The sequence below is a fragment of the Perognathus longimembris genome, chromosome 13 (assembly GCF_023159225.1).
Source record: "Perognathus longimembris pacificus isolate PPM17 chromosome 13, ASM2315922v1, whole genome shotgun sequence".
Taxonomy (NCBI): Eukaryota; Metazoa; Chordata; class Mammalia; order Rodentia; family Heteromyidae; genus Perognathus; species Perognathus longimembris.
In genome coordinates, this window is record NC_063173.1 from 55993320 (window position 1) to 56014857 (window position 21538).

The 21538-nt window shown below is 48.0% G+C and overlaps 1 protein-coding gene across 2 annotated transcripts; it reads right to left on the reverse strand.

Moving 5' to 3' along the window:
- Positions 1-2000: 2000 nt before the first annotated feature.
- Ganab (glucosidase II alpha subunit) lies at positions 2001-21426 on the reverse strand. 2 transcript variants are annotated; one of them, XM_048359327.1, is made up of 25 exons: positions 21366-21426; positions 15087-15191; positions 14833-14941; positions 14458-14585; positions 12714-12893; positions 12267-12332; positions 11392-11461; positions 10982-11069; positions 10779-10875; positions 10331-10511; positions 8968-9121; positions 8523-8758; positions 8296-8422; positions 8105-8184; positions 7733-7876; positions 7508-7604; positions 6226-6327; positions 5808-6051; positions 4304-4368; positions 4105-4181; positions 3942-4016; positions 3679-3792; positions 3459-3571; positions 3217-3317; positions 2001-3101 (listed from the first exon to the last, which is right to left on the reverse strand). In XM_048359327.1, exons 1-25 carry the CDS (start codon positions 21401-21403, stop codon positions 2992-2994), a joined length of 2901 nt encoding a protein of 966 aa, XP_048215284.1. In that variant the 5' UTR covers positions 21404-21426; the 3' UTR covers positions 2001-2991. The 2 variants fall into 2 exon arrangements, with proteins under 2 accessions (XP_048215284.1, XP_048215285.1); XM_048359328.1 differs by lacking the exon at positions 12267-12332.
- Positions 21427-21538: the final 112 nt, after the last annotated feature.

Genomic DNA, 21538 nt, shown 5'->3' on the forward strand with positions numbered 1-21538 from the left:
GAGCTGCAGCGCCTCTTCTGGCTTTTTGTTTATGTGGTGCTGAGGAATCAAACCCAGGGCTTCATACATGCTAGGCAAGCACTCTACCACTAGGCCACATTCCCAGCCCTCCAAACGTTTTTTGTAAAAGGATTTCTAAGGCTATTAAAGTATTTCCTGTCACTTTGTTTTGGTGTATGTGTGTGCACATGCCAGTACTGAGTCTTGAACTAGGGAGCCTTGGCTTGCTCAGTTTGTATTTCTACTACTTGACACTTTCAATCCAGCATTTTGCTGGTTAATTGGAGATCAAGTATTATAGCATTTTTTGCTCAGACTGGCTTAGAACAAGATCCTTTAGGTCTCAGCCCCTGAGTAGCTAGGATATAGAATTTTCTGTTGTTTCTACTAGGCAGAGTCCACACCACCCTGCAGACCATTTGGCATCCATAACTGTGGGAGGCAACATATACTAACTAGTGTTGCAGATCAGCAGATGCCTGCCAGTGTTGCAACTCAATGCCAGAACTGCACTGTAGCCTCCTCAGATTCTTGACTCAGCAACTCAATGAAGTCCAAGGCAACAGAGGGTGTGAGATAATTTATTCATAGGTATCTGTTGTTGCCTCTACCTTCACCTCTACCTCGTCTCCCCAAGGTGGCCTGGTGGCTATCTCCCCGTCCCCCAGGTGGCTCTGTCTCAGTGGCTTTGAGTCTAGGGTTTCTTTTTTCTTTTTGTCAGTCTGTCTTAGGGCTTGAACTCAGTCTGGGCTCTGTCCTGGAGCTCTTCAGCTCAAGGCTAGCGCTCTACCACTTTGAGCCACAGCTCCACTTCTGGTTTTCTGGTGGTTAATTGGAGATAAGATTCTCACGGACTTTCCTGCCCAGGATGGCTTTGAACTGTGCTCCTCAGATCTCTGCCTCCTTAGTAGGTAGAATCACAGGTGTGAGCCACCGGCATCCTCATTGAGTCTAGGGTTCCTTAGTCCCTGGGCTATGCTGACTGATTGCACCAAATACAATTAAATGTTTTGTGGGGTTCCACAACATTGATTATCAATTTTTCTTTATTTCCTTTATTTTTTTTTCTCAAGTCCTGGAGCTTGAACTCAAGGCCTGGGTTCTGCCCCTGAGCTCTTTTGCTCAAAGCAAACACTCTACTACTTGGAGCCACAGCTCCACTTCAACTTTTCTGGTGGTTAACTGGAGGTAAGAGTCTCACTGAGACTTTCTGCCCAGCTGTTTTTTTGTTTGGTTTGGCCAGTCCTGGAACTCAGTCCTTGAACTCAGGGCCTGAGCACTGTCCCTGGCTTCTTTTTGCTCAAGGCTAGCACTCTACCACTTGAGCCACAGTGCCACTTCTGGCTTTTTCTATATATGTGGTGCTGAGGAATCGAACCCAGGGCTTCATGTATATGAGGTGAACACTACCACTAGGCCATATTCCCAGCCCATGCCTGGCTGGTTTTAAACGTGGATCCTTTGATCTCAGCCCCTTAATGGGAGATTTTTTTTTTTTAAGTACTGTCAGTTAAAGAGACATACCTTTGGGCTGGGAATATGGCTTAGTGGTAGAGTGCTTGCCTAGCACACATGAAGCCCTGGGTTCAATTCCACAGCACTACATATATAGAAAAAAGCCAGAAGTGACACTGTGACTCAAGTGGTAGAGTGCTAGCCTTGAGCAAAAAGAAGCCAGGGACAGTGCTCAGGCCCTGAGTCCAAGCCCCAGGACTGGCCAAAAAAAAAAAAAAAAAAAAAGAGAGAGAGAGAGACAGACACCTTCTATTTTGAAAACATCTGATTTCAGTTTCCTCTAAGAGACTCCTGCCATCTGATATTGTTATATCCAAGAAACAGTCAACTCTGATTACCACTTGTGACCAAGTCTACTTTAAACTATCTGGCTTCGCTGGCATCTAACAAGTTGAGGAAGGCTCCAACTTACTCATTGCACGGAAATGATGCTTATGCTGGAGCCAGATGAGTTGGATTACCCCTAGAATTCAGACACCTGGCAGTTACTTGTGGTTTATCTTTTTATTATTTCTCCTTTTATCAAAATCTGTCACAGCTGGGGGCCAAGAGGAAGTAAAAAAAATTTCCACAAATATTGCCCCAGTTCTCCCACCCACCTCCCACCCAGGGTTCTGGCCAACCCTGAGTGCACATGATCATCTCCCCCACCCTCCGCTTCCGCCCAGCAATAAATACAGGTGACCGTGATTCAAGGAAATCACAACTGACGTCTTCATCCCCAGTGCCCCGGGGACCAGAAGAGGGCCAAAGTCTGCCACCCGTCCCCTCTGAGTTAAGGTGTGGAAGTGTCTCTCTCCCAGGAGACATTTAGGAACAGAGCTGCCCCACAGAACTGCAGCAGCTCTGGAGGGAAGGAGGGAGGAGGGGAAGGGGTGGCTGGGATGAGAGGGAGGCCACCTCACCCTGGCTCCATTCATCCCTCACTAGGTAAGGGGGTGGTCCCAGTGTATATCAGAGGGGCAGAGAAAGGGGAGGGCTGGCAGGGTAGAGCCACGGGAATGAACCAAAAAAAAAGGAAAAAGGAAAAAGGAGAGCAGTTTGGGGGGGGTGGGGAGAAGGAAGGAGAAAAGGAACACTAAAGTTCACTGCCCTCATCTTCTTCCAAGACATGGCATCAACACACAAGAGGCATGAATGGGTAGAGTCTGGGGGAGTCAGGGTCCCTACGGAGGAGAAAGAAGACTGGCAAGGACCTTGTAGTTATCAGGTCTTCACAAGTAAGTGTGCTCCAGTTAGAGCAACAGGATGTTGGGGGGATGAAGGGGAAGGCTTGGTGTCAGAGAACAGAAGTCAAGAGGTCACAAAAGGAATTTGGAGCTCAAAGACAGTCCTGTCATCTTGCCCAGATGTTGGTAAGAACCTGGGTCTTGGAATAGGGCAAAGCCTGAGGAGGGTCAAACTTCAAGGCAGAAGGGTTAGCTCTCCCCACCCACCACCACACCCTTCTCCCCAACCAAGAAGAGATCCCTGGGGTTATCGGAGGTGAATACTCCAATCCGATGCCACATTGACACTAGGCTTACGCAGGATCAACACAGAAGTCTCAGGGTCATGCTGGAAGGATAACCGGGTTTCAGGAGATCCTGGGAGAAGGAAGAAGAGTACCACAGTTGGCTACCAGGAAAAACCATCCCAACCTTGTCACCCTTGCCTCTGCTTCCTCTCTTCTGCCCATCCTGGGTCTAGTCAGTCACTAACCTTTTGTCTGGAGCACCACAGCTGCTGGCTTTCCTGCCCCTATTATCACCACTCGCTCAATCCAGACTGGTGTCTCAAGGTGACCTTTGGGGTCTGCTGAGCTGAAGATGGCAAAAGCAGATGCCCATCAGAGAAAAATATTAGAGCAGAAGGAAGGAAGTTGCCCAAAGCAAGGTCAGGAGATGAGTTCAGTCAATGGTGACATCCCCAAGTCCCAACCCCCTCTAGAGGGATCCTATTACCTGGAGACAAGAGTGTTGCCAGAGAAGGAGAATCGGCGCAACAGGAACTCATGGCGAGTCTGGTAGTTGAATGTGTGCCCATCATCCAGAAAGAGCTCTCCTTGGGCTGTACCCTAAGCAGGAAATGGGACAAAGAGGAAGTCAGGAACTCACCCCACAGGGGATGGAGTCCCAAGATGGCAGGCAGGTCATGGAGGTGGCTCTCTGCCTGGGCACTCACCTGGGGGCTGAGTGCAACAAACAGAGTGATGGGGTCATCCTTCATACAGTCCGAAGAGCGCCGCACACGCATCCATCGAGGCACAATTGTTCCTCCACGCTGAAACACAGGGATCTAGGACAAAAGCAGTGCTGGGATGAAGTCACCACTTACACCTCACAACCTCGTTCTGCTCCTACTATGCACCCACAGGGACCAGGCATCACAGTATACACACGGTTCCCATCTGGAAACCTCCGGGCAGATGGAACTGGTATACTCACACTGCTTAGAGTTACAGGCAAGTACAGGGTCTGAGGACCATGATACTTCTGATAGCTTTGACTGTCGTACCACACCTGTGGGGACAAGATAAGATGTTGGGTCACACAGTGCACAGGGACCCCCAGCTTGTTTACTTTTTGTCTATGCCTTTCCATAACTCACCTCCCCTGGGCCAGGCAGATAGACCTGCACACCGTGAGCCCCAGCATCTGATACAGGGTGAACCAGAAGAGCATCCCCTAAAACACACAGGAATCAACTTGTAACTAAGGGGGTCAGGTCGCAGGCTGGGTGGGCAGCACCCGAGCATCTGTTCCTAGTACCACATGCACTCCACAGCCCCACCTCACCCAGTTCTCACCAAGTAGGAACTGATCATCTATACTGAAGGTGGTCACATCCTGAGGATACTGCACCCACAGGGGCCTAGTGAGGAAGCAGGACAAGAAAGACATTCTCTGTAAAAGGAGCAAAGATGCTCCCCCAAGAACTGGCAGTAAGAACAGCACTGGAGTAAGGAAAGTACAGGTGCTTGCCACCACCCTATCTCGTCTGGTCTAGTCCACTTCCTGCTCCTCACCCACCAACTGCTCTGCACAGCGACCACAGAGCAGCTTCCTTGCACACTGCAGTGTCCTGGACTGCACAGGAGGCCCTCCAGGATCACATCAGATTTTTATCTATTCCTGGAACACAACAAACTCACTTTTACTTTAGACATTTTTCTTTCTTTTTTTTTGGCCAGTCCTGGGCCTTGGACTCAGGGCCTGAGCACTGTTCCTGGCTTCTTCCCGCTCAAGGCTAGCACTCTGCCACTTGAGCCACAGCGCCGCTTCTGGCCGTTTTCTGTATATGTGGTGCTGGGGAATCGAACCTAGGGCCTGGTGTATCCGAGGCAGGCACTCTTGCCACTAGGCTATATCCCCAGCCCCTTTTTTTCTTTCTTAAAAAAAACTTTAGAATTTTTAGACTTGTAGTCTCCTCTGCTTGGAACATTGTTCCTCAAAAAGGATTTTTGTGACCACTTGATTTCATTATCCTGTTTTAGGTTTATCAAACAGTTTATCACTGTTGGTAATTTTCTTTTCTTTATTTTTTTGCCAGCCCTGGGGTTTGAACTCAGGGCCTGGGCATTGTCCCTGAGGCTCTCTGTGTTCATGGCTAGTGCTTTACCACTTTGAGGCACGGTGCCACTTTTCTGGTGGTTAAGTAGAAGTAAGTCTCACAGACTTTCCTGTCCAGGATGGCTTTGAACCATGATCTTCAGAGCTCAGCCTCCTGAGCAACTAAGATTAGAGACAAGAGCCACCAGTGCCCAGTCCTAGGTCTTTGGACTCAGGGCCAAAGCACTGTCCCTGGCTTCTTTTTGCTCAAGACTAGCATTCTGCCACTTGAGCCACAGCGCCACTTCTGGCCGTTTTCTATATATGTGGTGCTGGGGAATCGAACCCAGGGCTTCATGTATACGAGGCAAGCACTCTTACTACTAGGCCATATTCCCAGCCCCCTCTCTAATTCTTTTTTTTTTTTTTTTTTTGGCCAGTCCTGGGGCTTGGACTCAGGGCCTGAGCACTGTCCCTGGCTTCTTCTTGCTCAAGGCTAGCATTCTGCCACTTGAGCCACAGTGCCACTTCTGGCCATTTTTCTGTATATGTGGTGCTGGGGAATCGAACCCAGGGCCTCATGTATACGAGGCAAGCACTCTTGCCACTAGGCCATATCCCCACCCCACCCCACCCCCCTCTAATTCTTAAGATGAGATTTTTCTCCTGTTCAAGGTCTGCTGAAAGGAGATGTGAACCAGTTCCCGCTATACCCCCAGCTACTCTCAACCTGCTCTACATAGAGCCCAGAGAATGCCTCACCTCATGACAGGAAACCCTTCTCGATGGGCCTGGTAGAAGATAGTATACCAAAAGGGCAGCAAGGAGTATCGCTGGTTTAAGGCATCTCGGATTACATCTTGGTACTGAGTTGCTAATAGCCATGGCTCCCGCCGCCCAGTGTCCAAGTGAGCATGAGCTCGGAAGAATGGCTGATAGGCACCCATCTGGTACCAGCGAACAAGTAGCTCTGGCTCTGGATTTTTGAAGAAGCCACCCACATCCGCTGGGAGAGGGAGGGGGGAGCAGTTAGAATAGGGTTCTGGAGAGATGCTGCCTGATGAACAGTCCAAGCCAAACACCAACTCCCAACTTGTAGTTTTGTGTCCACGCCTAGGTCCTATGACCTCTATTTTGCCCCTCTCTTACCAAACAAGACCCTAAAATTGCTCCCTCTTACCTCCACAGAAGGAAAGTCCCACAAGCCCCAGGCTGAGACACATAGGGATGGTAATCTTCAAATGGTCCCACTCAGCGCTGTTGTCCCCAGTCCACACGGCTCCTGAAGAAAAGAGAAAGGGAGCTTAAACAGAGCAAAGCCTTAGCATTCGACATAGGTGACCTCTCAGCCTTACCACATCCACTCTGGAATCCCCAGAAACGGAAGATAGGGGCTGCCCCAAAAGAAAGCAGAGTTCCCCAGATTTTTTATTTGTTTTTGCCTTTTATTTTTGTCCTGGAAACTTAGGGCCTGGGCACTATCCCTTTTGCTCAAGGCTAGCCCTCTACCACCTGAGCCACAGTGCCACTTCTGGCATTTTCTATTTATGTGGTACTGAAGAATTGAACTTAGGCAAGCACTCTATCACTAAGCCACATTCCCAGTCCCCAAGAATTTTATATTTATTTATTTTTGCTAGCTCTGGGGTTTGAACTCAAGAGCTTTGTCCAGGGCCTTTAGTCCAGTTTTTTTTTTTTTTTTCCTGGCTATTTTGGAAATAGCCTCACAGACTTTTCTGCTCAGGTTGGCTTCAAACTGGAATCTTCTAGATCTCAGCTTCCTATGTAGCTAGGACTACAGGTATAAGCTACTAGCATCTAGCTCCCAAGAACTGAAATAAGAACCAGCTCTCAGAACTGGGAATATAGGGCTGGGGATATAGCCTAGTGGCAAGAGTGCCTGCCTCGGATACACGAGGCCCTAGGTTCGATTCCCCAGCACCACATATACAGAAAACGGCCAGAAGCGGCGCTGTGGCTCAAGTGGCAGAGTGCTAGCCTTGAGTGGGAAGAAGCCAGGGACAGTGCTCAGACCCTGAGTCCAAGCCCCAGGACTGGCCAAAAAAAAAAAAAAAAAAAAAAGAACTGGGAATATGGCCTAATGGTAAAGTGCTCACCTCGTATACATGAAGCCCTGGGTTAGATTCCTCAGCACCACATATATAGAAAAAGGCAGAAGTGGCGTGGTGGCTCAAGTGGTACAATGCTAGCCTTGAGCAAAAAAAAAAAAAAAAAAAAAAAAAAAGCCAGGGACAGTGCTCAGGCCCTGAGTTCAAGCCCCAGGACTGGCAAAAAAAAACAACAACAATAAAACAAAGAACTGGGTCTCCCACTCTCTTTGATTCTGCTCAAAGTACACAGCTAGGGAGATTCAGGGGGCAGCACTCCAAAAGCTAGGCTTGGGAGTGGCTCTTTTGATCTGGTATCCTCTCTTTGCCACAGCTCTATTCTCAAAATCTTACCAAAACGCTGGGAGCCAGCGAAGAAAGCCCTGCTCAGAACAAAGGGGCGTTCTATTCCACCAGAGCGCTGTATTAATCCATCTGCAGTGGCCATGTGCTGGGCAAAGAAGAGAGAAAAGAAAGGCAATGAGAACAATTGTCCCTGTTATCGTTTGTAAGGTGCTCGCTCTTCAAGTCTGTAGGATCTATCTTTCTCTCCCACCAACTCTCCTCTCAGTCACTTACCACATAGAAGCCATAGATGTTATGGATGTCTCGGTGCTCCCAGCCCCCATAATGCTGCGCATCCTTGAGCATGGTGACCTCAGGACCATTGAAAACAGATGGTTCGTTCATGTCATTCCAGACATAGAGATTAGGAGCTGAGCCCTGGGAATATAAGCAGATAATATCGACGGAGGATAAAGAGAAGGAAGAAGACAGGCAGTGCCAGTCTGAGAGCTCCTAGGAATCTAGAAAGATTTATTTCCTCAGATCAAGGACCCTCAGAAGGTTACAGGCAACCAAGCAAAGGAGGGTGGCAACCAAGGCGGCTATTTATTTATACATGCAGGCAGGGTAGGAAGGACAGGAGTCACAGGGAGAGGCCTTTCCTACCTCATAATTTTCAAAGCTGAACATGTTAGCCCACCAGGCCCTCATCAGAGGATTAGTGAAATCAGGGTAACCAGCTGAGCCTAGAAGAGGTAAAGGTAGTTGTCATATATCTCCCCACTCCTCCCAGGACCGTCACCCTTCTGCTTCCCTGGCTTTCCAATCGCCTCTCCATCAAGCTTAGGCCCGCCTACCTGGCCAGCACCAGCCCTCATAGTCAGAGCCATCCCGGGTTTTAACATAAAGGCCCTGGTTCTTCAACTCCTCATGGACACGATAGCCAGAGTCCACCTTGATGTGAGGGTCCACGATGGTCACCAGCTGAGAACAAGGAACACAAAAATGGTTGGTCAGATATCATCAAGGCTAATGGGACTCAGCCTTACCATGAGACGACTGACCACGGCTGCAACTCCTTTACCTTCCGCCTCTTGGAGGCCAAGTGATCAAGCATGGTACGGGGCTGAGGGAAGCGGCTAGGGTCCCAGGTGAAGTACCGCTTGCCATCAGCGTGTTCAATATCAAGCCAGATGACATCGCAGGGCATGTTGTGATCGTCGAAACCCTGATCCACTTCCAGAACATCAGCCTCATCCCGGTAGTTCCAACGGCTCTGGTGGTAGCCAAGGGAGAAGAGGGGGGGCATTGCCTGGGTTCCTGTAGGTTTGTGAAGAGATAGGGGGTATTAATGGGGATCAGGCCCAACTAGGGGTCCATGGGGTCAGCCAGAAACTGAGGGAGACATGAGAGGGAGGCTGAGGGTATAGCACTAGTAAAGGGATTAGAACACAAAACTTCTAAAAGTATACAAAAGACAAGAAGAAAAAAACGAGGCTGTAGTTAGCACAGTGGACCCAATCACCTACCTGTGAGACTAGCATACTGCCTGAAGACATCAAAAGCAGAAGGCCCAAGCAGGAGGAAGACATCGATGATACCACTCTCTGACATCCAACGGACGTCTGTCTGTGGGGTCTCCCCAGAACCCTGTAGGTAGTCAAGCATCTTCCCAAACAGAGTCTATAGAAGGGACCAGAGAGAAAGTAGCCCTTATATTTCCCAATTCCATACAAAAGCAGCAATATTCTCCTCAAGGTGGTCTAATATTAAATGTCACCTCCCCAGGGAGGCTTTTGTGCACCACATTGTCCACAGTGTATACATGTACATACCCACCCCCATCTCCATGACTGTTTCAGTGCTAGCAAGTACTACCTTGAGTTCCCCTTGCTGTGAAAGCTGTCTTCCTGAGATTGGAGACCTTTCCAAGCTCAGTAAAGCCCATGTCCCCCCAGCACCTAAAAGAGTGCCTAGCTCGTGCTATTCCTACCACAAACGCATGCCCTCAGGCCAGAGTGGGCAATGCCTTCCCCAAGTGTGTGTCATTCAGCAGTGACTAGAGAAAGCAGAAGGCTTCTACAAGGCCCAGGTCCACTCCCTGAACAGGCTATGTTATCAGTCTCTTCAAAACTCACTTTCCTAGTATCCTCTAGGCCTAGCAGACTTACATCTTAATTTCTTTGGTCAGTTGTGGGTTGATTAAACTCAGGGCCTGGGTACTGTCCTGGAGCTCTTTGCCAGTGCTCTACCACTTTGAGCCACAGCTCTACTACCCGTCTTTGAGTGATTAATTGGAGATAAGAGTTTCTAGGGGACTTTCCTGCCTGGGCTAGCTTTGAACCATGATCCTCAAATCTCAGCTTCCTGAGTAGCTAGGATTACAGCCATGAGCCACCAGAACCTGACACATCTTAACTTCTTTCTTTCTTTTTAAATGTGTTTGGTACTAGGGCTTGAATCCAGCATTTGGGCACTGTGCTTTAGCTGTTTCATAAGGTTTGCTTTATATCACTCAAGCTACAACCCCACTTTTGGCTGTCTGGGAGCTAAAGAGCCTTAATGACTTTCCTGCCCAGATTGGCTTCAAATCCTGATCCTCAGATCTCAAATCTTTCTCTTTTTCTTTTTTGGTGCCAGTCCTGGGGCTTAAGTTCAGGACCTGAGTACTGTAACTGAGCTTTATTGCTCAAGGCTAGCATAGTACCACTTGATCCACAGCTCTACTTCTAGCTTTTTTTTGAGTAGTTTATTGGAGATAAGTCTCACGGACATTCTTGCCTGGGCTGGCTATGAACTGTGATCCTCAAATTTCAACTTCAGTAGCTAGGGTAACAGGCGTGAGCCATTTGTGCCTAGCTCAGGCCCTGCTCTCTCCCTTTTTGCTCTTACCTTTCCCGCAGTGTTGGAGGATATATCAACCCAGGTCTCAGCAGCATTGAGCCAGAAGATGCCCAAGTCTCGATGAGAGTTGTGCGCCAGGAGCACAGGCACAGACCCATACAAGGCCATGGGATTGTCCAGCTCATACTGGAACACATCCAAGTTGTATAGGCGATATGGATCCCCACCCCTGGTGGCAAACAGACAGACAGGCCTGAGCTAAAAACTGGCCCCAGTTGCAGTACTCCAAACCCTACCAGATTCAAGCGAGTGATAAGAAACAGTTTCTCCATCCTTTCTCAAAAAACTGTCTGAACCACCAATAGTGACTAAATACAGAAAGTGATCCATGCTTGTCTGAACTATCCACCATCAGGCCCATCTCCTAAAGCTCAGACTTCCTCCTGCTTCTCCCACCTCCTACCCCTCTTCCTCCTGGTGTCATTAGGGAACTTACTCAGTGACCTTCAACCTCAGGCTGTCTCCATGCTCAGGGATCCCATAGACATGTTCCATGCCTGGCAGAGAGAAGTCCAAACCTACAGATGTGGGGCCTAAAGAAAAAAAAAAAAAAAAAAAGAACCCCAAGGTTGAGCTCCAGTGGTTCTTCTTAAGCAAGGGCTCCCTGTGCCCCTGCCCAGGGCTCTCCCAGCCCCTCACCATATGGCTTGCTGTCAGAGTGAGTTTTGAATGTCTCCTCCCAGGCTCCTGGCTCATCTTTCTCTGCTTTCCCCTGGGTCTCCTCTGGCTGTAAGAAGGAAAGTGGACCACTACCCAGTCATACACCAATTTTGCTTCCTCTCTCATTTTCTAAATCCCATCCCTCATGATAACACTCCCCGAGTTTGTCCGTTTTTCTTTTTTGAGAACAAACAGGTTACTGATTTTTACTGGGTTACTGGGGCTTGAACTCAGGACCTTGCACTTTCACTCAGCTTTTTTATTTACAGCTGGTGGTCTACCCCTCAAGCCATGTCTCCCAGTTCCCTAAGCTAAAGTTTTTTGTGGGCCTTTCCCATCCAACCTCCCAGCCAGCTCTATCCTCCAACCACCCGACCCCTCCAACTTGCCTTGTCGCCATCCCCAGGCGCTTCCTCAGGCTGGGCCCCATCGCCCTCAGCTGGGTCTTTTGATCCTTGCCTGGAAGGTAGGAGAGCTGTCTGCTCCAATCCAGAGGGGGCAGGGACGAGGGGCTAGTGGAAGGAGGGGTAGGGGAATAGAGAGCCAAGGGTCCAAAGGAATGAAAGCATTGGAGGAAGGGACTGAACGTTAAAGCTTGGAGAGGGACCCCAGGATGCGCTTAAAATTTTTAAAAGATGGGGAACACAGAAAAGAAAATGAGGAGTAAATTCCACCAGGAGGTGCTTTCTACATACAGGGACAAATCACCAGCCTCTGCCAGCATTCAGAAGAGACAAGCAGGGGGATTCAGGAGCCTGAGTTCTGGACACTAGTCCTGACTCTGATGCCTCTTCTAAGACACACTAGATCCCAGCTACTTTCTCACTGGCTTCAGATACCTGGCCTGACACAGAGTTTTGCAAGGGAAGTAAGTCAGACCATAGCAAGCCTCTCCAGACACAAACAGGAACTTCAAAAGGTTCTTCTATAGAATGCATTCAGGCAGCTGGCAGGCAGCTGTCCAAGACCTAGTTGCATCTCAGATAAGGGTGAAGAAGCCCAGCAACAAGCAGTATCCCTCCACCCCTTAGCAAAACACGAAGTTCCTAATATTCCGTAAGGACTACCAGCTTCATCTTCCTTCTCCCAGGGGTGTGCTAACCAGAGCAACACAGAACAAGGGCCATAATACCACACGGTAGGGAAAAGTGGGAGAGGTAAAGGACAGGGCATGAAAAGAGCTGGGATCCCTTTCCCAGAGGGTCAGAGTGATGGGTGGGTAAAGACAGAGGAACACATATATTACCAGTGGCCATGGATTTACCTAGAGAAAAGGCTCTTGATCTTATCCCAAATGCTACCGAGCGTGAGACTAACTTTATCCGAAAAACTGGGGTAGGAGGAAATGAGTAGGGAAGGGGGAAAAGGAGGCACAAAACCAACACAAAAACAGAAACATAAAAGTGAGTTTCAGTTGACAAACTGCCAGAGATGGGGGGAAAGAAATCAATCAATAAATAAATATGGGGAATATGATGATATGAGAAGGGGAAGAGGGAAAGAGAGACCCAAGTAGACCTCCTAGAGGAGGTGCCCAAAGCACAGCTCAGGGACAAAAGCGACAGCCTCCTGGTCTGTACAGAAAATGGAGAAAACTGCAACCCCTCCCCAATAGCTTTTACCAGCCCCCAGCAGTCTTCTCTCAGGAGCCTATGGCCAGATACCCCACTATATCCCTATGCTCTCCCATAGTTCCGACCCCTGTACTCACGGGACCTTGGGCGCTCTCTGGTGCTCAAATTCCATGAGTCCTCGAGCATTGACACTGAGCAGAAGACTGCGATCCTCTAACAGGTCAAGGCGGAATGGCTGAGCTGTCAAGATGATTTTGTAGGGTCCCTCAGCCACTGTTAGTTCAACACTATTGTCATCATGGCCAGAGATAGAAAGCCTGGGAAAGATATGAAAAGAGATACAGGAAAGGGCAAAGGGCAAGCTGGGGTGCTGGTGGCTCATGCCTGTAACCATAACTACTCAGGAGGCTGAGATCTAGGGATCAAGGTTCGAAGTCAGCCTGTGCAAGGAGTGGAATTCACTACCAAAAAGCCACAAGTAGAGCTGTGGCTTAATGTGGCAGAGCATTGGCCTTCTGCACAAAAGCTCAGGGACAGCATCCTGGAAAAAAGAAAAGCAAGGGCACAGGGCCAAGAGTAGACGTAGCACTTGAGAAGAAGATAGAACCTATTAAGAACTATATGCAGGGCTGGGAATGTGGCTTACTGGTAGAGTGCTTGCCTAGTCTACATGAAGCCCTGAGTTCGATTCCTCAGTACCACATAAACAGAAAAAGTTGGAAATGGTGCTGTGGCTCAAGTGGTAAAGCACTAGCCTTGAGTACAGAGAGGCTCATGGACAGTGCTAGGCCTGAGTTTAAACCCCAGGAATGGCCAAAAAAAAAGAGCTACATGCAAAAGCCAGAGGCATATTTCCAGAGGTAAAGAAACTTGTAGCTGGTGCCAATAGCTCATTCCTGCAACCTTAGATACTCAGGAAGCTGAAATCTAGGGATCATAGTTCAAAGCCAGACCAGGCAGAAAAGTTAGTGAGACTCTCATCTCTAATTAATCACCAAAAACACAGACATGGAATGGTGGCTCAAGTGGTAGACACTAGCCTTAGTCTTCATCAAAAAGAAGGTCAAGCACAGAGCTCAGGATTTGAGTTTAAGTCCTAGGACCAGCACAATCAATCAATCGATATTGAGTATCCTGTTCTGGGTAGTTTTTTTGCCAGTCCTGGGCCTTGGACTCAGGGCCTGAGCACTGTCTCTGGCTTCTTTTTGCTCAAGGCTAGCACTCTGCCACTTGAGCCACAGCCACTTCTTGCCATTTTCTATATATGTGGTGCTGGGGAATCGAACCCAGGGCTTCATGTATACGAAGCAAGCACTCTAGCACTAGGCCATACTCCCAGCCCATGAGTAATTTTTGAGGAAAAAGAAACAAGTAAAATGGGAGTGGAATATTAATGGGGCTGGCAATAGTATATTCCTAATGGCAGGAACTCAGCTTTGCTTACTTTCTCTTTTACTACCAGCACCTAGGCCAGGCCAAGAACAGAAGATGAAATAATACCTATTTGCTTACTGAATGAAAAGAAAGAGTGAAAGAAAGTATGATAGAGAAAGACAGAGTCAGAACTGCATGGTGAAACACTCAGGTCTTACACTGATGTAGCAAAGTCAGCTGCCAAAAAAAAAAAAAAAAAGGTTCAGGACTGGGAGTGTGGCTTAGTGGTAGAGTGCTTGCCTAGCATGCATGAAGCCCTGGGTTCAATTCCTCAGCACCACATATATACAGAAAAAAATGGAGCTGTGGCTTAAGTGGTACAGCGCTAGCCTTGAGCACCAAGAGGCTCAGGGACAGTGCCCAGGCCCTAAGATCAAGCCCCAGGACTGGACAAAACCAAAAAAAGTTCATCAGGAAGGAGTGCAAAGGCTTCTCAGAAAAGTTTACCGAGCTGTGGGTGGATCAGCCACCAAAACATCTGGCACACGGTATCGGGGCCGGCGGGGCTCCAGCTCATCGATTCTGATCCGAGTCATGTTCTTTTGGAGCCCCTGGAGTTCCAGCACCAGCAGCACCTGTGAGGACAGAGGTTTGGATCTAGAGAAATGAGAGGGACTATACCACGCAAAGTCCCCGAACCCAGTCCCTCTTGAAGGGTTCTCCCTCTTTGAGACTTTGACTAAAGGGCTAAGATTAGATTTCTTTACAAAGTATAACTATCCAAGGATTAGGCTGACACAGGTTGTTCATTGTAAGTTCCCCCTTCCCAAGTTATCCCTTAATCATGTCTCTACCCGCACGCTCTTCCTTGCCTTGCCTCACCTTGGTAACCTCATGGATCAGATGGACTGTGAGAGAATCAGGACCCAGCTGCAGAGTCTCCAGCAAGGCACGGTACGGAGAAAGGCCTGGCCGTATGCTTCGCTGCCTCCTGCCAAGTGTAACAGTGGGGAAATAAGCTAAGAGAGCACCTCAATATCCCTAAGTGCCTCTATTACCGTCAAAGTTGTTAGGGTATTCATTGCCACCTCCAACATTACCCTCATTTCCATTCCATTCTCCCACAAATAACATACTTGCAGAAAGAACTCTCTTCACAGGTCTTGAAGTTGCTTCTATCCACAGCAAAGGTAATCCCAAAGCATACCCCTAAACATGCCAGCACCAAACCTGTCCAAGACCTATGGAACAAAAGGACAAAGACACAGAATCAACATGGAGGTTAAGAAGAGCCCCATGTCCTGTTATAGCTATGAGGGACAGATCAGGAAAGAGAAGAGGAAGATGGAGTCACATTAAGTAGAGAAGATAGCAGAACAGACACAAGGTAGAAGGTCGTGAAGAATTGGCTTACTCACATCTTCACTTCAAAAGACAAGAGGAGCAACTATGTATGAGTAAAGCATAAGGACCCCAGTGAAAACTACTGATAAATAAAGGACTTGAGAGCCAAGTGCCAGTAGCTCATGCCTGTAATCCTGGCTACTCAAGAGGCTGAGATCTGATAACTGCAGTTTGCTGCCAGCCCAGGCAGAAAAGTCTGCGAGTCTTATCTGTAATTAACTACCAAAAAAGCTGGAAGTGGAGCTTGTGGCTCAAATGGCAGAACACTAGCCTTGAGCAAAAAAGCTCAGGAACAGTGCATGGCCCTGAGTTCAGGCCACAGGACTACAACCAAGTGATAATAACAATGTTTAAAAAGAGTACTTGACAAGCAAATAATAATAAAAGGGTTAGTCTCAGCAAAACATAATATATGCATGTCTGAAATAACACCAGTGAAATCCACTGATGTAATTAATACACATAAAATAAAAGGCTCATGCCTGTAATCCTGGCTACTTTAAAAGATATGAGGATTATGGTTCAAAGCCAGCCCAGGCAGAAAAATTCCTTAAGACTCTTATCTCCAATTACCCAGCAAAAATCAGAAGGGGAGGTGGTAGAGCACCAGCTTTGAGTAAAAAAAGCTAAGGGACAATGCGTACTAGTACCAAAAGAAACAGGAAGATAACAGGCTTGGATGGGAAAGGGAGGAATAAGGAACCAACACGACGAGGGAAGCTGACAAAGAGGGTGAACAAGGATAAATATGGTGGCTGTAGTTTCTTTGCATATATGAAAATAAAAAATGAAACCTATGCAAATTGTTAAGGAGGAGGGAAGCCTGGCACTGGTGACTCACACCTGTAATCTTAGAAGGCTGAGATCCCTGTTCGAAGCCAGCCCAGGCAGACAAATCTGAGACTTTGTTTTTTCCTGATGCTGTCCCTTAGCTTTTTGGCTCAAAGCTGGCACTTAAGCAACAGCTTCACTTTTGGCTTTTTTTCCCCTCTTAGTGGTTAACTGGAGATAAGAATATTTTGGGGTGTGGGTTTTTTTTTTTTCTTTTTTGCCAGTCCTGGAGCTTGAACTCAGGCCTTGGGCACGGTCCCTGAGCTTCTTTTGCTCAAGGCTAGCACTCTATCACTTGAGCCACAACACCATTTCTGGCTTTTTCTGTTTATGTGGTACTGAGGAATCGAACCCAGGGTTTCATGCATGCTAGGTAAGCACTCTACCACTAAGCTACTTTCCCACCCCAAGAATCTTGATATGCTCAGGCTAGTTTCAAACCAAGATCCTCAGATCTCAGCCTCTCTAGTAGTCCAGACAAGGGAGCCCAGCCTAAGAGAGTCTTATCTCAATTAACTAGCAAAATGCCAGACATGGAAATATGGCTCAAATCATAGAGCACCATACTTGAGTGAAAAAACAAAGCGAGAGCATAAGGCCCTGAGTTCAAGGCTCCCCCCACCTCCAATAAAAGGAGGAAAGGTAGGGAAGTTAATAGGGATATGTCACAATGAAAACCTACCTTGTACAATTAATGTATTTTTTGTTTGTTTTTTGTTTTGTTTTGTGTTTGGTTTTTTTTTTTGCCAGTCCTGGGCCTTGGACTCAGGGTCTGAGACTGTCCCTAGCTTCTTTTTGCTCAAGGCTAGCACTCTGCCACTTGAGCCACAGCACCACTTCTGGCCGTTTTCTATATATGTGGTGCTGGGGAACTGAACCCAGGGCCTCACGTATACTAGGCAAGCCCTCCTGCCATAGGCCATATTCCCAGCCCAATGTATGCTTTTAAAAACTATAATAAGTCGGGTGCTGGTGGATCACACCTGTAAATCCTAGGTACTAAGGAGGATGAGATCTGAGGATTGAGGTTTGAAGCCAAACCAAGCAAGAAAATCTGTGAGATATTTATCTCTAATTAACCACCAGAAAACTAGAAGTGGAGCTGTGGCTCAAAGTGGTAGGATGTTAGTCTTGGGCATAAGAGAGCTCAGGGACAGTGCTCAGGCCCTGAGTTCAAGACCCACAACCCAAAATTAAACATAAGAAATATATAAAATTTAAAAGTCAGGCACTCAACCTATAATCCTAGCTATTCAGGAAGCTGAGCTATAGAAGATCACAATTCGAAGCTAGTCTAGGCAGAAAAGTCCAAGAGACCCAACTTCCAATTAACAAGCCAAAAACCAGACTACCCAGGTACTGGTGGCTCATGCAGCATGTAACCCTGTCTGAAGCCAGACCTGGTAGAAAAATCTGAGACTTTACTAGAGCTAAGGCCCAAATAGCAACGTGACAGCCTTGAGTGAGAAAGCCAAGCAAGAGTGTGAGGCCCTGAGTTCAAGTCCCAGTACTGGAACAATTAAAAAAAAAAAGAAGAAAGAAAAGAAAAGAGCTCAGGAGGCTGAGATCTGAGGATCACAGTTCAAAGCTAGACTGGGTAGGAAAAGTCCATGCAACTCTAACCTCCAATACACTCAAAAAAGGCCGGAAGTGGTGCTGTGGCTCAAGTGGTAGAGTGCCAGCTTTTTTTTTTTTTGGCCAGTCCTAGGCCATGAACTCAGGGCCTGAGCACTGCCCCTGGCTTCTTTTTGCTCAAGGCTAGCACTCTGCCACTTGAGCCACAGAGCCCCTGCTGGCCATTTTCTGTATATGTGGTGCTGAGGAATCGAACCCAGGGCCTCATGTATACAAGGCAAGCACTTGCCACTAAGCCATATCCCCAGCCCGAGTGCCAGCTTTGAGCACAGAGAGGCTCAGGGACAGAGCCCAGGCCCTGAGTTCAAGCCTCAGGACCAGGGGGAAAAAAAAAAAAAGAACAAGAAGGGAACAAATAACTTTGGCCTTCAGAGGTCCTGGTATTGACTCTGGTTACATCAGCCTCTCAAGAGGAAAAATAAAAAGTACCAACAGCTAGTCCCAGAGGAAATAGAGGTACCATGTGTGTGGATCAGAGAAAGAAAAATGTGCCTTTCATGAATGAGCACTGGCTGGAGCTACAATTAAAAAGTTAAAGATGTACTCTCAGCTAGCCTGCTGGTCACAGTTCCTAAGGATCCTAACTTCCACAGCACACTAGGCATTCTGCTTCTCCCATGTCTACTTTTGCATCTTCAAAACAAAACACTCCATTACTACACAGGGCTGAAAAGAGCAAGAGCTGTAACTCTAATGAGTCATAACCCAGCCATGGGGACCTGGCTGTTTTGTATCCCTAGCTTTCAACTCTACTACCAATTTAGAAAGTATTAGTGCTCTGGTCTCAATCTCTACACTTGTGATTTCATAGGACGGAATGATAAAGTGTGATCTATAGTTTACAGCTCTTTGAGAAGCTGAGATAAGACAAGTTCAAGGCCCAGCTAGGCAACATAGGGAGACTCCTTCCATTTCAAAACATATATAGTGCTGGGTGCTGGTGGTTCACACTAGTAATCCGAGTATTACTCAGGAGGCTGAGATCGGAGGATCACAGTTCAAAGCCAGCTCAGGCAGGAAAGTCCATGAGACTCTTATACCTAATTAGCCATCAGAAAACAGAAAGTAGAGCTGTGGCTCCAAGTGACAGAGGGCTCGCTAGCCTTGAGTGGAAGAGTTCAGGGACAGCGAGGCCCAGGTCCTGAGTTCAAGCCCTATGACCAAGAACAACAACAACACACACACACACAAAAAAAAAAATCTTTAAAAATATAGACAGACAGATCTATGTCTATGGTATGTAACCAAGACTGGCCTTGGAATCACAATCCTCCTGCCTTAGCCTCCAGAGTGCTGGTATTATTATAGGTGTGCACCACTCTTTGCTTTTCTTCTTCTTCTTCTTTTTTTTTTTTTTTTTGGTGACAGTTCTGGGGCTTGAACTCAAGGCCCGGACACTGTCCCTGAGCCTCTTGTGCTACCACTTGAGCCACAGCGCAACTTCAGGATTTTTCTGTATATGTGGTATTGAAGAATCAAATCCAGGGCTTCATGCATGCAAGGCAAGCACTCTACCACTAAGCCACATTCCCAGCCCAACTCTTTCCTTTTCTTTCACTGTTGGATTTTTTTGTTTTGTTTTGGTGGGGGTAATCCTGAGGTTTAAACTCAGGACCTGGGCACTATCCCTGAGATTCTTTTGTTCAAGGCTAGCACTATACCACTTGAGCCACAGCTCCACTTTTGGTCTTTTTGGTAGTTTTAATTTTAATAGAGATAAGAGTCAGACTTTCCTGTCCAGGCTGACTTTGGCTTTGACTTTGTCTCAGATCTCAGCTTCCAGAGTAGCTAGGATTACAGGTGTGAGCAACTGGCATTGGGCCTGCTGGTAACTCTTATTATATTAGTACAGGAGCATTTGCTGGAGAAATGTTCCAAAGTGGGGAGGCAGGGAGGAGGGAGACAGATTTCCTCTAGGCAATAAAACCTTGGCAATCTGTAATAGGAATACTAAAGACAAGACCTACTGTACTCATTGGATCTAGCCTTTGTACCTGTTTATAAACTAACAATTTTTAAAATTCAACAGAGTATCCAGTGGTAAGCACTTGCCTGTGCCAGGCCCTGGGCTTGATTCTCATGGCAAAAAATAAAAGTAAAGAAAAGAAAAAAATGACTAGATAGATCACAGGACATAGTAAGCTCTCTATGACCATAAGACCCTGCAAAGTGAGTACTCCACAGCAGGCCAGTGAGAAAAGTGGGGAAAACACTAGGCACAGGTCTGTATCAGCAAAATGAACAAAATAAATGCTATCAGAAAACTAAGCCACAGGACCCATGGCTGAGTTCCTGAAGAATGACTACAATAAGCATCTTGGGCCACTGAACCCATATCCACCCTTCCCTAAGCAACAGTGTTAAGTCAATGGTTTAAATATTATGTGGAATATTAGAGTTTGAGGGATGACAATGAGGAATAAGATTTTTGATTTGTGCCAGTGCTGGTGCTTGATCTCAGGGCTTGGAAGCTGTCCCTGGCTTTTTTCACTCAAGGCTAGTACTGTATCATTTGAGTCACACCTCCACTTCCAGCTTTTTGTTGGCTACTAGGAAATAAAAGTCTCATGAACTTTCCTGTCGGGGATGGCTTCGAACCTCGACCCTCAAATCTCAGCTTTCTGAGTAGTAAGGAGGAAAGGCGGGAGCCACCTGCACCTGGCAGAGAACAGGAGATCTAGGTATCTTTGAGTTATACCTGTGGAAAGGAGGTAGAAATCCAGGGATGCCTCTGAGCACCTCTAAACAAAGAGTTCATAACCTAAAAAGTCAGGCATGAGCTGCCGGGCAAGTAAGACCTGTTTATTGTTTGAGGCTTCCCAGGGCTGAGTTTATGATCCACTCTTTTCACACCCCCAGTATATATCCGTTAGATAAACGCTTTGTGGAGCTGATGTGTTTCGAACCCTTTCCCCTCCAGCCTCCGTTACTTAAAACTTGACAGCAAGGACTAGACCATTCGATTACATGTCGTGTTTGAGCAACATCATCCATGCAGACTCTGAACTTACAGATCCTACCCCAGCCGTACCCAGCCAAAGTGAACACTAGCAGGGCTGGTGCCCACGTGAAGACAATAGTAGGGATGGAGCCGGGGCGGGAGCGGGGCACACTCCAGGAGGGCCCGGCCGCGAGCTTCCAGCCCGGCTGAAGGGCCGTAAGGCAACAGGCGGCTTTGCCAGAGCTGGGGTGCGTGTGCCCCCCCCCACACCTTGACCTCCCCCGACGGCCCAGCCACTGCAGGAGGAAGGCGGCGGTGCTGACTGTCGTGAACCGCCAGGGAAGCTAGGCAGCAGAGAGCGACCCAGACCGAAAAGAGCGCGCAGATGCGGCCTCTTCGAGCCCCTGGGCTGGAGCCAGGAGCCCCAGAGACGAGGGCCACCACGACGCGGGGGGCTGGAGGAGCCTGAGGCCGCCTCGAGGAACAAAGGGTCCTCGCGAGGTCAAGGGGAGCAGGGTGGCGGACAGGGTACACAGAAGGGAGCAATACGGGGTCTGGGGAGTTAGGGGCATCCGGGCGCGCCCCCGGGTTCCGGACTCCTCACCGCCTCCTACGCGCCGCCACTGCCGCTACCGCCGCCATCTTGTGCCGGGTTTGCTCCTTGACCCCGGGCGGCCCCGCCCCTGCGTACGCAGGGACACGTATCACAGTGCCCGCCCCTTCCGGCCTCCCGATTGGCGAACCCAGAAAGGGGCCGAACGTGCGTCCTATCCGCAG

Bases quoted from the DNA above. Each gene is read 5' to 3' on its own strand.
- Ganab (XM_048359327.1), bottom strand. From the start codon at position 21,403: ATGGCGGCGGTAGCGGCAGTGGCGGCGCGTAGGAGGCG. The intron at 8,759-8,967 runs GTAGGTGATTGG...ACAAACCTACAG, and splicing joins GCAGTATGCTAGTCTCACAG to GAACCCAGGCAATGCCCCCC. The intron at 8,423-8,522 runs GTAAAGGAGTTG...CCTTGTTCTCAG, and splicing joins TGGCCTCCAAGAGGCGGAAG to CTGGTGACCATCGTGGACCC.